The 14338-nt window shown below is 37.6% G+C and overlaps 1 protein-coding gene and 1 pseudogene across 1 annotated transcript; both read left to right on the top strand.

Annotated features, from left to right (window-relative positions):
* The first annotated feature begins 1100 nt into the window (after window positions 1-1100).
* LOC121767335 (zinc-finger homeodomain protein 8-like) lies at window positions 1101-2284 on the top strand. Its single transcript, XM_042163581.1, has one exon. The coding sequence runs from the start codon at window positions 1310-1312 to the stop codon at window positions 2153-2155; it is 846 nt and encodes a 281-aa protein (XP_042019515.1). The 5' UTR covers window positions 1101-1309; the 3' UTR covers window positions 2156-2284.
* A 10241-nt stretch (window positions 2285-12525) lies between these two features.
* On the top strand, window positions 12526-14127 carry LOC121767257 (annotated as a pseudogene).
* The last annotated feature ends 211 nt before the right edge of the window (window positions 14128-14338 follow it).

Genomic DNA, 14338 nt, shown 5'->3' with positions numbered 1-14338 from the left:
GATTAACTGTTTGTATAAGGGGGGGCCGAGTATTGTACAGCTGCCACGTGTGTATTTATTTTTAATACTACTAGGCTGCATGATCCATAAATTTGCAATAAATTAATAAATGTTATATATATAGAGAATCGTGACATCAAATTCAAAGAACTTACAATAACCACTAAGTCGGATGTATTTGAATTTGCGTAGTAAAGTACTGTATATTTCATCAGTTCTTTAAAGTGGTCTGTCTCTCTAAAAAAGTGTAATTTTTTAAGTAAATATTTTAACATTTGGCGAATAAGTCACACAACCAATGCTTACGGAAGTGGGGGTCGTCTGTATTTGTCATCACATTGCTGAAATGGTTACTCTAAATTAGTAAAAATCTTAATCGGGCCAATCCATCGAATTTTAAGCTAGACAAGAAAACTAAACACTAACCGTAAAAATTTACATATTTTTTTATTATTTATGGTCATATTCGTATAAAAACTAAAAATATAAATATATGAGAAACATAAAGTTTAAAATCTAAAAAATTTAAAAGAATTCAAAATTCAAATTCCCAGTTCAACTCCAATATGGGCTTCTCTAATAGGCCCAACCCGTTCCGCCTCATTCGGCTTTTTTCTTTTTCACCTTTTTAAAAAAATGAGTTACTACTACTTATATTTAAAATAAAAATTAAAAATAGATTCACTCTTTCATTAATTTATTTGAATGTATGAAAAAATAATACTACAAATTTTTATGTAGTTTATTAAATATATGAAATCAGTAATTTTTTAAAGTTATTCAAAATAAAATGGAAAATTTGATATTAGTAAAACACTAAACAAAATGGTCACCAATATTGTTTTTTACTACATGAATGTATCTATAAAGATAATGTGTACATATATTTTAAAATATTTTTGGAGGGAAACTTGAATATCAAAATTGCATTGATGAATTGGGGCAAATTGAATGAAATACCAAATATAATTGAATGAGTGAATATTAATCTGAGTGCAACCACCAATGGTGAGTGGAGTGTAATTTTATTATAAGGCGTTGCAAGTTAATACAGCAACAACCTTATGAATCCAACCTTCAATTTCCCATAACACAAGTGGTTGACATTATTGGGAAACACTTCAAAACTTTTTTGTCAAGTTGTTATCTCTCCCCTCAACTCAAACCCCACACAATAAAAACCCCCAACTTTAACCAATCTCCTAAATCACCCATTTTCTTTCAGTGCCAATCCCAAATCATCAAATCAAGATCCCATTCCCCCCTTATTTAACAACCCTAACCCCCAAAAAATTGCCTCACACTACCAATGGATATAGACTTGACCCCAACTCCCACCTCCACCAACGACACCGAATTCGACACGCCGCCGCACACCTCCAATCCCTTATCCTTCACCAACGGCGCCAAGCGCCGCCACCCGCCCCCGCCGCCCATCGCCGTGGCCTACAACGAATGCATGAAGAACCATGCAGCCGGTATCGGCGGCCACGCGCTGGACGGGTGCGGCGAGTTCATGCCCCCGCCCCTGTCCACCACTGCAGTGCCCCCCTCGGCGCTGACATGCGCCGCGTGCGGCTGCCACCGCAACTTTCACCGTCGTGACCCCGAATCCCCCACCTCCGCCGCCATAACCCCGCCCTTCCTAGACTTCCGCCACCCTCCCCTCCCGAAGCGGTTCTCCCTCTCGCCGCCGCCGGCGACGGCGCTTCCGCAACCGCATGTTCGCTTCTCATCCGCCGACGACCACTACCCGGCGCCGGTGACCCCCACCGTGGAGAATCCGATCGGCCGGAAGCGATTCCGTACGAAATTCAGCCAAATTCAGAAGGAAAAAATGCGTTCCTTTTCGGTGAAATTAGGTTGGAAAATGCAGAAATCCAACGATGCGGCGGTGAAGGAATTCTGCAACGAAATCGGAGTTTCGAAAGGAGTGCTGAAGGTGTGGATGCACAACAATAAAAACATATGCAGAAGGGAATCGAGCAGCGGCGGCGGCGGCGTTAACAATGAGAGTGTGATGAGCTACGAGCACAGCGGCAGCGGCGGGAGCGGAAGAGAGGAACGGAAGAGAGAGGATAATAACGGTAATATTTTCGTTGAGAATGGAAACGGAGTTCATCATTTCGATGGCTCGTCGTCTTCGCCGGCGTGATGTAACATTTATAGGGAGATTAATTAATTAATGGTGTTTAATTGTTTGTTCGCTTCTTGGTGATTAACGGTAATTAGTTAACCGCTAATCGAAAGCTGGAATAGATTATCACTCCTAATTAGCAATTAATAAAGGATTAGTGATTTTCAACGAGGGGGAGGGAGAGGTGATTTGTGTTGATTACTAATCTTAATTTGCTGCTAATCTTTTTCTCTAGTTTACATATATAATGCAGTATTAATTGGTCAAATAGTGTTTTAATGGGTGCAAATTATACGCGGACACTTTTTTGGGATTCACATATGAAGTCTGAGATTGTGGTTGTGTTATCTACGATAGTTGATTATTGTTAATGACTTTGTCAGAATGGGCCATACTTTGCTGTCTGCAAACTTGTCTTGTTATAATTTCATTTTATATTCATTAAAATATCATCATAATACTATATTTATATGTATTTAGGAGATAACGAACTGCTATACGTGGAAGGGGGATAGTTTTTTTTCGTATTTATCTCCCTAGATGTTTATTATGTTACATACACGTGGCTTCATGGGGGTTGCTTTAATTGAGAATAAAAGGGATTTTACAATTAAATTATCTATTTTTACTAAAAATGAGTGGGTTTTAACTTTTAAATGACTAGTTTGAAATTATTGATAAATTTGATGTGCCATGGCAGTTGCCAGACATGTAAATCCGATCGAATAGTTTAAAAAAAACCGATCAAATAGTTTATTTATTTTAAAAATATATGTATCTCTAGGGCTCTTGTGCAGAGTGAAAAATATGATAATTTTAATTAGGGTATGCGTCTGTAACAGTAAGATCCAATAATAGAATTGAAAAAATAGCACATCCCTTATAAGTTATGACTAATGCCACATCTGACCACAAAAAGATTTTCTATTTTACAATCATTGCTTTTTTAATTTAAAGAAAACCCCATTATTACCTCTTATTCAGTAGACCTTATCCAATATCGAATTAATTTTATCGGTAGTGTATCTGAAATTCCCAAATATAGTAGTTGGATGGTGAAGTCGACGATTAATCATTTAAACTAGTGAAGAAGACGGTTCTATCCCTGCAAGATTATACTATATTTGAAGAAATCGAGCATGAGTTAAAGGGGCAAAGTAGTAAAATGAGATGGATGGAATCGGATGGATCAGCTAATTCAAATATTATGTCCCTATTGAAAAAATAAAAAAGAATATCTTGTTGTTAAAATCTGAACTTTTAAGGCAAGAGAGTAGGAGAGCACACTCTTTTTGGTATGGGATTTTTGGCCCTCCACCTTACAAGTTTTCGGTGGTTGCTTTGGCGGCAAATCTCTCACGCTTTGCTTTTTCCTATTAAAAATTAATCGATGAATTTAATCGTGAATTAATAAGTTTTATGACGTCTTGCGCTTGATTAAGCAAACTCTTCCATAAATATATGCTTGCCAAACATAATAAAGAATTTCCTCTTAAAATAAACTATGTGGTCTTCAAATTCTGTATATCATAAATATAACAAAATTAGAATCGACGAGATTTTAAATAATTTAATTGTTTATAATCCGAGTAAAAGTATAAGAAATGCTATTATGAAAATGGCTCAATCTAAATGAAACTGGGCCACAGTAATGATATCCTGTATTTAAATGAGACCCAATTACCTGGGCATCAGTTGGATCATTTCCTATATAGCCCATATATCATCTATATGAATTCTATTTAAATCAATAATAGGTTAATTGGAATGGGCCGAACAATTTTACAGGTAGCTTTCTTTATCTCTATTCACAAGACCGGGCACACACAGGCATCAATAAAATTATGGTACACTGATCTTATAAAAAATACGGTAGGCTGAACTTTTAAAACAAGTACTAATATATATTATAAAGTAGTACTCCCTCCGCCCAAGATAGGTGGAGCATTTCTTTGGGGCATGAGATTTAAGAAATTGATTTTTAAATAGTTAAAGTAGAGAGAAGAAAGTACTATTAGAGATAGAAAAGTAGAGAAATAAAGAGAGAATAAAGTAGATGGAGAATAAAGTAAGAGAGATTATTTTTTACTAAAAATAGAAATGACTCACTTATAGTGAAACATCCAAAGTAAATGGTGAATATAATGTATATGAAAGTAAATGGTGAATATAATGTAAAGTATACAATTGAAAGAATATCCAATACTCCTTATGTTCCATATTATTTGAGACATTTCTTTTCAGCATATAACTTTATAAAATTGTGTTTGGTGAGTTAATGGAGATAAATAAAGTAATTGAGGAATAACGTAGAAGATAAGATAGTAAAACAAGAGAGACTATAAAGTAAGTAAAGTAAAATTAGAAGTTTTATTTTTTTTGCTATAAAGAAAAATGACTCAAATAACTTGGGATAACCTAAAATAGAATACAACTTAAGTAATTTACGTCAGAGAGAGTAATATATTTTATATCGAACTGTCCGACTGAATAACATGTTTCGAATCCTATGGGTTATAGACTGTCTGACTGAATAACATGTTTTTGGTTCGGTTATAGATTGTCTGAAACTGAATAACATGTTTTTATTCGATTATAGACTGTCTGAAAACTGAATAACAGATTTTTAGATTTAGGTCCCGCGTAGAACTGAAAACTGATCCTTTCCTACCCATGAACCAAAATAATGATTTTAATTCCCAATTGAATAATTACAATTTATATTTCAATATTGATTAGCAATAACTTAATTTATACTCCCCTAGAATCTTAAATTAGGGCTCCTTTCTCCTCGTTGTTTCTCTCCCACTTCACTTCTACAATTGAGAATCCTCGCCGTTGATTTCGCGCTGATCGCTGACAACAAAACCTCACTCTGCTCCTTTTGTTTCCCTATCAAGACTGCCTCTCTCGCCCCTCTCCGTCTTCTCTTCGTTGTCGGCTTTGGCACCGATTACTTCATTAATGTTGCACCGCAATTCACTCTTCAGTTCAATTATGTATCATTGTTTACCTTGCGTACATATTTGAATCGTAGAGCGAGTTCAACCCTCCCTAATGCATTGTATTTTCTTTCTAGATAGTGAAGCCTACCAAATAGTCGTGTTATAGAGTTGAATAAAGTTTGTTAAGCTAATATTGAGATTAACTAGGCTACAAAACGAGACCTAAGTATCATAATGGAGGTACTATCAATGCTACAATTGGGTCGAACCTAAAACATGATTAAAGAATATCAATGTAGGAGAATGGAAGGTTGCAGACCTGAGCATGGGCCACTTGTGCAGATCATAGCGCGGGTTAGCAACGGAAAATTAAAATTTCCAAGTGTTATGATTCTGAATGAATATTTTGTCAAATATCCCAAAGTCAAGCAATTACCAAGTGAAGAAAGAAGAAAATTAGGAGAAAATATTGAAATTGATACATTATCATTTAGTCTAGAAATATGTTATTCTTTACCTAAAATACATTGTAATAGAATCCTATATTAAGGAGAAGAATGAACATAAATAAAATACAACAGAAAGTATTCTACTCCAATCTCTTCTCTCTTTTAAACATGGTATCACGAGCGGGTAAGGACTCAGGAAAATTTCATCACAGTCCATAAACCTTTCTCGACCTTATTTTTTGCACCTGCACAAATCAAAAACCATGTCAGATTCAGAGAAATCTGACACCGAAACACTAAAAAAAGACGGAAACATCAAGCCAAAGTTCGCCCATGTTTTCGCCAGAACTCGCCGCTCAATTTACGGAGTTCCTAAGGCTCAGTTTTGGCTCAATACTGAGCAATCACAACCCACCACCATCAAAGACTCATCATCCCGAATCTCTTGGAAATATTGTCATCCAAACCAAACTGGATAGGGAAAATTATCCCCTCTGGGCCGACCTTATGGACGAGCAATCGGAGGAAAATGACTAACTTCTCACATTGATGGAGTGTCCGAACCCCCCCCTCCGATCCGACCCTACTTACCAACAGTGGCAACAACGTGACCACTGTGTGTTCAATTGGATCATCAACAATATCCAAGACGATTTGGTGAATGAAGTATCCCAATATGCGACGGCAAAAGACTTATGGGATGGTCTTGCTATCACATATGGGAGTGGGACAGATCCGTTCCAAGTGTATGACTTGCACCGACAAACTGAAGTCATCAAACAAGAAGGACTCTCGTTGGAGGCCCTATGGAATAGATTGCAGAAACTGTGGATATCCATCGATCGTCACGACCTTAACCCAATGGAAGGAGATGCTGTCACAGCCATAGAAAGGTACAAAAAAATTGTTCAAAAGCAACGATTATACTAATTCATCACGACGTTGGACGATAGATATGAAGTTGTCAAAAAAGATATACTCCGAAGGGATCCTTTACCTTCGGCGCGTGTGGCGTGTGGAATCATCCGTCGGGAAGCGACAAAAGAGCAAATTATGGGAGGCAGCCTCGCTAGGGAGGCGCAACACCAGACAATCGGCACCGGCCTGGCCGCCACGAATCACAGTCACCCCGGGACACAAAACCCAGACCCAAATCGACCATGGAACCGCAGATCGGACGATAACCAGAGCTGGTTGGTGTGCTCACACTATGGAGGGAAGAAGCACACCAAAGAAGGGTGTTTCCTCCTCGTCGGCTACCCGGAGTGGTGGGACGACATGAAGAAACAAAGGGCGGCACGCGCGGCGGCGAATCAGACTGGCAGAGCGGCAGTTACAGTGGCAGACCGGGCTACCGACGTTGTTCGAATAGCGGGCAACTCCGGCGGCGGCACAGCTCACAGCAAGGAGGCTAGCGGTGGCGGTGAGAAATCAGGTGTGGAGGAAATCGCGTTTGCACATGCGACGGCGTGGGTTTGTGAATGAGGTAATGAGTCATTTCATTTTAATCCTCCAAACTTTGCAAATATACAAATTGCACCCCACCAAAAAAACACTAACTGCAGCAGCCCCTAAAGCTATCCCATTATTACAAAAAAAATACCCCACCCCAGTCAACCCTTGCATTTAGACCCCAATCAAACCTAAATTTTGCAAAAAATACCCCACACAGTGCCAAATAATGCGGACCAGCCCCAAAACTCCAGAAAATTTGATTTTCTCCCCTCAAGTTCCATGTTTTGTCACACAAGCCCATATAATTCTTCAAATTTACAATTTTCGCCCAATATTGTCTGTGAGAATAAATTTCAGGCCTTGGCAAATACATCTACACTTGATTGTGGTGCTACAGACACTATGTCCTTTGAAGCATCGGATTTCTTATATGTCACAACCTCCCGGAAGAAATTTGTTCAAACTGCAAACGGACATCTGATTCAAGTCCAGGGAGCTGGAACAATTACAATTTCTCCTACACTAGAGATTTCTAATTGTCTATATGTTCCTACTCTGGCTCATAAATTGCTATCTGTTAGTCATGTAACCCGTGAATTGAAGTGCAACCTACTAATGCAGCCAAACTTCTGTGTTTTACAGGATATCAAGACGGGGACGATAGTTGGGCATCGCACAGAACACCGAGGATTGTACTATGTGGACAGGATGGCTCAACACGGTACTGCGATGCTAACTCACGGACCGACTGAGGCTCAGGGTCAACTTTGGCATCGCCGGTTAGGACATCCTTCCATAGGATATTTAAAAATGCTTTCCCCTAAGTTAGCCAGCAATCATTTCTCTTTCCATTGTGACACTTGTTTTTTGGGGAAAAGCCACAGACATTCTTATAAGTTAAACAATTCTCGTGTCCAAACTGTATTCTCTTTAATACATTCTGATGTTTGGGGTCCTGCTCCTGTTTTGGGTAGTCATGGGTTTAAATATTTCCTCTTGTTTATTGATGATTACACACGCATGACTTGGATATATTTTTTGAAATCTAAATCTGAAGTTTTCGAAAAATTTACTCTCTTTTATACTTTCGTGCAAACACAATACAATAGGCAAATCCAAACACTTAGATTAGACAATGGAGAAGAGTTTGTAAATGGTGGGATGCAAAGTTTCTTTTCTGAAAAGGGATTAGTACATCAAACAACATGTCCACATACTCCTGAACAGAATGGGGTAGCAGAACAGAAAAATAGAAAACTCCTAGAAATGACTAGAGCTCTACTACTCGATTCCCATGTCCCAAGAACTTTTTGGTCCAAGCCCTAACCACTGTTGTGTACCTCTTAAATCGTCTCCCCACTCATATCCTAAATTTCAAAACACCTTTAGACATCTTCACCACTCAGAACAAAATACCTCCACCCCTCACCCTCGAGCCAAGAGTGTTCGAATGCTCTGTATTAGTCCACATACCTAAACAAGACCGATCTAAATTTTCCTCATGTTTCATAAAATGTGTTTTCTTGGGATACGGTTAAAACCAAAAAGGCTATAGGTGCTATGATCTGAAATCCAAACGCCTTTTTGTCACCTTAAACTGTGATTTTGTTGAAGCCGGGTATTTTTACACCCAACTTAGTAGTCAGGGGGAGGAAACACATTCTCAACCAATCAGTGACCCACTAAGTTGGTATCCTACTCCAAATCTAGAACCAAATCTAAGCATTCCATTGCCGAACCCAGTGACTGAAATTGGCCCAACATAAGATGCGAGTTGTAGTACCACCGAGCCGTCCATAGAGTCCCATGTACAACCTCATGAGTCTCGTGACACTGCTCTACCATTGTCTCCGCTTGTGATTCCTGAGGTTAGTAACACTGACAACAGTATTCCTACACTTGATACTGACCATAGCAGACAGGAAACCGAGACTCCTCCAAAGAGCCCAGAATGCAGTGGGAGGCCATTTGAGTTGCCAGTGAGAAGTACAAGAGGGGTACCACCAAGAAGATATTCACCAGACTGGCGAGGTCCAAAGACGAGATACTCTGTTGCAAATCTCATGCAGGGACAACTCACTGAGATGGCTCGAACCTTCGAGACAGCCTTGTATGAGGAAGTAGATATACCTCAAACAGCTGAGGAGGCCATGAAGCATAAGCACTGGCGGGAAGCCATGAAGAAAGAGATGGATGCAATATTGAAAAACAATACTTGGGAAAACTGCAAGCTACCTGAAGGAAAGAAGCCAGTTGGGTGCCGCTAGATCTTTACAATTAAGCGTCGAGCAGACGGTTCAATTGAGAGATACAAAGCCCGATTAGTGGCAAAGGGGTACACACAGACTTACGGGAATGACTACGAGGAAACATTCTCCCCAGTAGCAAAGATGAACACAGTCAGAACTCTACTCTCTATAGCAGCGTGCAAAGAATGGCCTCTTCACCAGTTCGATGTGACGAACGCCTTCATGCATGGAAAACTGAAAAAGAATGAGGAAGTATACATAGAGGTCCCTCCAGGATATTTTGGAATGTTTGGAGAAGGACATGTGTGTAAGTTGAAGAAAACATCATATGGTTTGAAGCAGTCACCGCAAGTTTGGTTTGGAATATTTGCACAATCGATGCTAAAATATGGCTATACTCAGAGCCATTCAGACCACACGTTATTCATTAAAAGAAGTGGTGATCAAGTGGCATGTCAGATCATATATGTGGATGACATGATCATAACGGGAAATGATAAGGAAGAAATCGAGAGTCTGAAGATGAACCTGTTTCAAGAGTTTGAGATGAAGGACCTTGGACCATTGAAATACTTTCTAGGAATCGAAGTACGGCGCTCCAAACAAGGGATATTCCTCCGACATAAGAAGTACGTTCTTGATCTCCTAACTGAAACTGGGCTATTGGACTGCAAACCTTCAGATGTTCCGATCATGGTGAATCATGGATTGAAGTTCGAGGATAAAGCAGAGCTGGCTGATCGAGGGGAGTATCAACGTCTTGTGGGTAAGTTGATCTATCTTGCACGCACAAGACCTGATATTGCATATGCAGTTGGAGTTATAAGTCAGTTCATGCACCGACCTCAAAGAAATCATATGGATGCTGCATTCAGGATAGTCCGTTATCTGAAAGGGACGATTGTCCATGGAGTATTGCTAAGCAAAAATGATGACCTGGAGATTGATGGGTATACTGATACAGACTAGGCAAGTAATCCTATAGATCGAAAATCTACTTGAGGATACTTCACCTTTGTTGGAGGTAACTTAGTCACTTGGAAAATTAAAAAGCAGAAGGTTGTAGCTTTATCAAGTGCAAAAGCTGAATATCGCGGAATCAAGAGTGGATTGACTGAGATATTGTGGTTAAGGCGTCTGCTTACAGAAATAGGATTTCCACATACTTAGAAGAGTCAATTATTTTATGACAACAAAGCAGCCATAAGCATCTCTGAAAATCTAGTCCAACACGATAGGGAGTGTCAAATATCCCAAAGCCAAGCAATTACCAAGTAAAGAAAGAAGAAAATTAGGAGAAAATATTGTAATTGATACATTATCATTTAGTCTAGAAATAGGTTATTCTTTACCTAAAATACATTGTATTGAATCCTACATTAAGGAGAAGAATAAACAGAAATAAAATACGACAGAAAGTATTCTATTCCAATCTCTTCTCTCTTTTAAACATATTTTATGTTTGAATTTAATCCTCCAAATATATGTCATTGGAGATGTACAAGTCACGAGACTTTGGGACTACTTTAAATAAAAAGACTCTTTGGGGTTACTTTAAATATAATTTAACATATAAAATAAAAAAATTCTATGTAATCAGGGAATTTTGCATATCTGAACTCATTTTTATGTCAAAACTAAGGCTAAAACTAAAGATATTAAATTAGGATGATCAACTACTTAATCAAAGTCAAACCTTAAAAATCTATTAAATTTTATATAGTTGCTTTTTCGATTTAAATTATTTTTTACTCTTTAAATTATTATTTTTTACTCCTTAAATTATATAATGTTGGATAAAAAACCCTAGATATCTACTAATATCTATTTTCATCTAAAGGTTCATATTTTACCATAGTTTTAATATAAAATTAAACTGCATTTTAACCCTAAGATAAAATAATTATGTCTAATCAATAAGTGTCTAATTAATCATATGGTATGATGTAATCTTTTTGTGTTTTGGAAGTAGGGATGCCAATGTAACCCGGAATCCACGGGCCGACCCGAATAACCCGATAAAAATACAGGGTTAGGGTTGTAATTTCACAGCTCGAATTTAAAATCGGGCCATTCAGGTTGTCGGGTTAGGCGGGCAGACCCGTTCGGGTTACAGGTCGGCCCGTCGGGTTGAAGGCTTCTGCACATCAAGCAGTTTTTGTAACGGTCATAACTTTCTCTACAAAGCTCCGATTGAGGCGTGCAATATATCCATGCGAAGCTCTTTCGAAGACGAAGAGAGTGATATGCATTAGGGGTTTATCAGACTTCAAAATCGCAAGAAACATTGACTCAAACAAGGCTGCTGCACATCCACATATTTTGTGTATGTTTTCTAATCCATTTTCTATCATTTCTCAACAAACATGTAAACATATCAAAATATAGAAATATAATCAAAATCATCCAAGACAATCCTCTAAAACCATGCAAAATCCAAATACGTCAACCGACTATATAAGATCACGAAAAAATCACTATGTGGTTCATGGATTCATAAATACTCGTATATAAAAGTTTTCTTTTAGTATATTTCCAATATAATAGTGCAAAGTGTTTTGGCGCCGCTTCGTCATTGAATTATGCGTACTTTGATGATTCTTAAAACAAAGATAAATTATTATTTAACTTATTTTCAGCTAGAATAAATTAAATTTGACCAATCATAATTCAAGAAAACTTAGAGTTACTCCAATTAGCTAGCATCTTGATAACTCACTCTTTAACAATTCAAAATATTTTTTTACATCTACGATGCACCTCTCACGTTATGAAAATTTTATTCAATTTTCTACGAATTGATTTATGTTTGAATTTTGAAACAAAGTGTTGATTTATGTTTTAAATACATAAACATAAACATACTATTGATAGATATTTTGTAGATAATTATGTAATAAATAAGTTATTTAAATTTAAATAACTTAATTTTTTTAAAATATTAAAGAAAATTAAAAATAGTTATTTCATTGTTGCATGATTAATTAAAAATATGTATATAATTAAAGAAATTTTAAAATACGTGTTATTTTTTAAAAATATTAAAAGAATTAAAAATACGCATTGACCCGAATAACCCGGTGGGTTAGCCCGAAACCCGAAGGGTTAGGGTTAGGGTCGAACGTTTATAACCCGAAAAATAGCATGTACCCGAATGGCCCGACAACCCGAACGGGTTGGCCCGATTGACAATCCCTATTTGGAAGAGTAAGAAATGGGCCAGAAGAATTTGGGCTTATATGTAAAACCGAAGGCGCAATCAGAATAAGAGCTATAGAGGCATTGAAAAAGGACGATATTCAATTAGGGTTTGAATATCAACATCTTCTCTCTTCATTTCTGTTCCCCCGCAGCTACGAATACTAATTCACCTCAAAATGGTGCAACGACTCACCTACAGGAAGCGCCACAGCTATGCCACTAAATCCAACCAGCACCGCGTCGTCAAGACTCCCGGTGCGCTCTAACGTGTCTCTTTAATTTGATCCTATCTCCTCTTAAGCTTGGTTCATTGGATGCGTTCATTGATTCATTACTTGTTTTTTGATCGATTAGTTTTTTTTGCCATTGATTGAGTGTGTTTTGTGTGAATTTTAGGGGGAAGCTAGTGTACCAGACCACGAAGAAGAGGGCAAGCGGCCCTAAGTGTCCTGTCACTGGAAAGATAATCCAAGGGGTATGTAGCTTGATTTTTTATTTTGTTTAAGCCGTCTGTATTTATAATGTTTGTGAAATGCGGTGGTTTTTGTTTCTGGATTTTGCTGAAAACAATGATTACTCTTAGATTTTGCTCCGATTTTGCAACCACAGCTTATGATAGATGGATATGTTTTCTCATATCTTCTTAAATTGATAAGAATGAAGCATATAGAGTTCGTTTAAGAAGATTTTCTGAGAATAATCCTGATAATTTGTGTTGAACTCAACCGGATTTTGTTTTTACGCTTTAGTAGTTGAAAATTTTCTGGCTTTCCCCTTCTTTTTAAAAATTCAAATAGTTTGGTTGGATTTGAGTATAAATTGAAAAATACTCATTTTGAGGTATCATATCTAAAATCCAATTGTTAGTGGCTGTGGCTGTTTATTACACTACATATCCCATTTGCTTGAGGAAAAGGAAATGGAAACTGAGTTGTATGCTCTTTTAACTAAGAAGTTTAAAGTTGAAAGCTTGTTTCCCCCAAAATAGTGGATGTCATGACTCATTTACAATTGGTTGTGCTTCTAAGAACAATAAGGTTATGTTTGGTTAAAGCGCTGTTTACATACAATACACCAGAATTAAATCATTGAGCCAGATCATGTTGGGAAACATTCATTTTGTGATATTGGTTGGCATTCTGATTAATTTGCCCCACTCTTTGCCGTTTATTCATCAGATTCCTCACTTGAGACCTGCCGAGTACAAGAGGTCTAGACTATCCAGAAACAGGAGGACTGTGAACCGTGCTTATGGTGGAGTGTTGTCTGGTGGTGCTGTGAGAGAAAGGTGTGTGTGATGTTTCCTTTTGCATTGATTAACTGTCTTGCTCACTAGTTCAGTATTTTAGTTCCTGCATTTTATTACAACCATTCAGCTCTGTGTGATTCTGCCATTCGTTTAGGCTCACATCTGTTTCTCCTTTGATCTTGTAGGATCATTAGAGCTTTCTTGGTGGAAGAACAAAAGATCGTTAAAAAGGTATTGAAGATACAGAAGTCAAAGGAAAAGGCTGCTGGCAAGAGTTAAGTGTGAGCTATGTGCTGAGATAGTTTTGGATACGAGTGGCCTAGAGGAATCATGATCTGTATTTTTCATTGGGTTCTTTTTGAATATCACCTCTACTAACTCATTTTGATTTCCTTTTTGTCGCTTGAAATTGTTGAGTTAGTCTGTGATTCATGGTTGTTTATGTTCTTTCTTCCCCTTTCAATCTTCACTTTTTTTTTGAGCTCTCTCTCTTCTACTTTTTGTCACTATAATTTTCTCACATTTCCAGAGAGATTCATTCAACAAACTACACTCCTATATTTAGTTGAATCTAACTGATGAGGTTTAAATATCATAGGATGATAGAATCACACTAATTATTGTTATTTGCAATTACTCGTAACTCAACTGTT

Source organism: Salvia splendens, chromosome 15, assembly GCF_004379255.2.
Source record: "Salvia splendens isolate huo1 chromosome 15, SspV2, whole genome shotgun sequence".
Classification (NCBI taxonomy): domain Eukaryota; kingdom Viridiplantae; phylum Streptophyta; class Magnoliopsida; order Lamiales; family Lamiaceae; genus Salvia; species Salvia splendens.
This window is presented reverse-complemented; position numbering and strand designations above follow the sequence as displayed.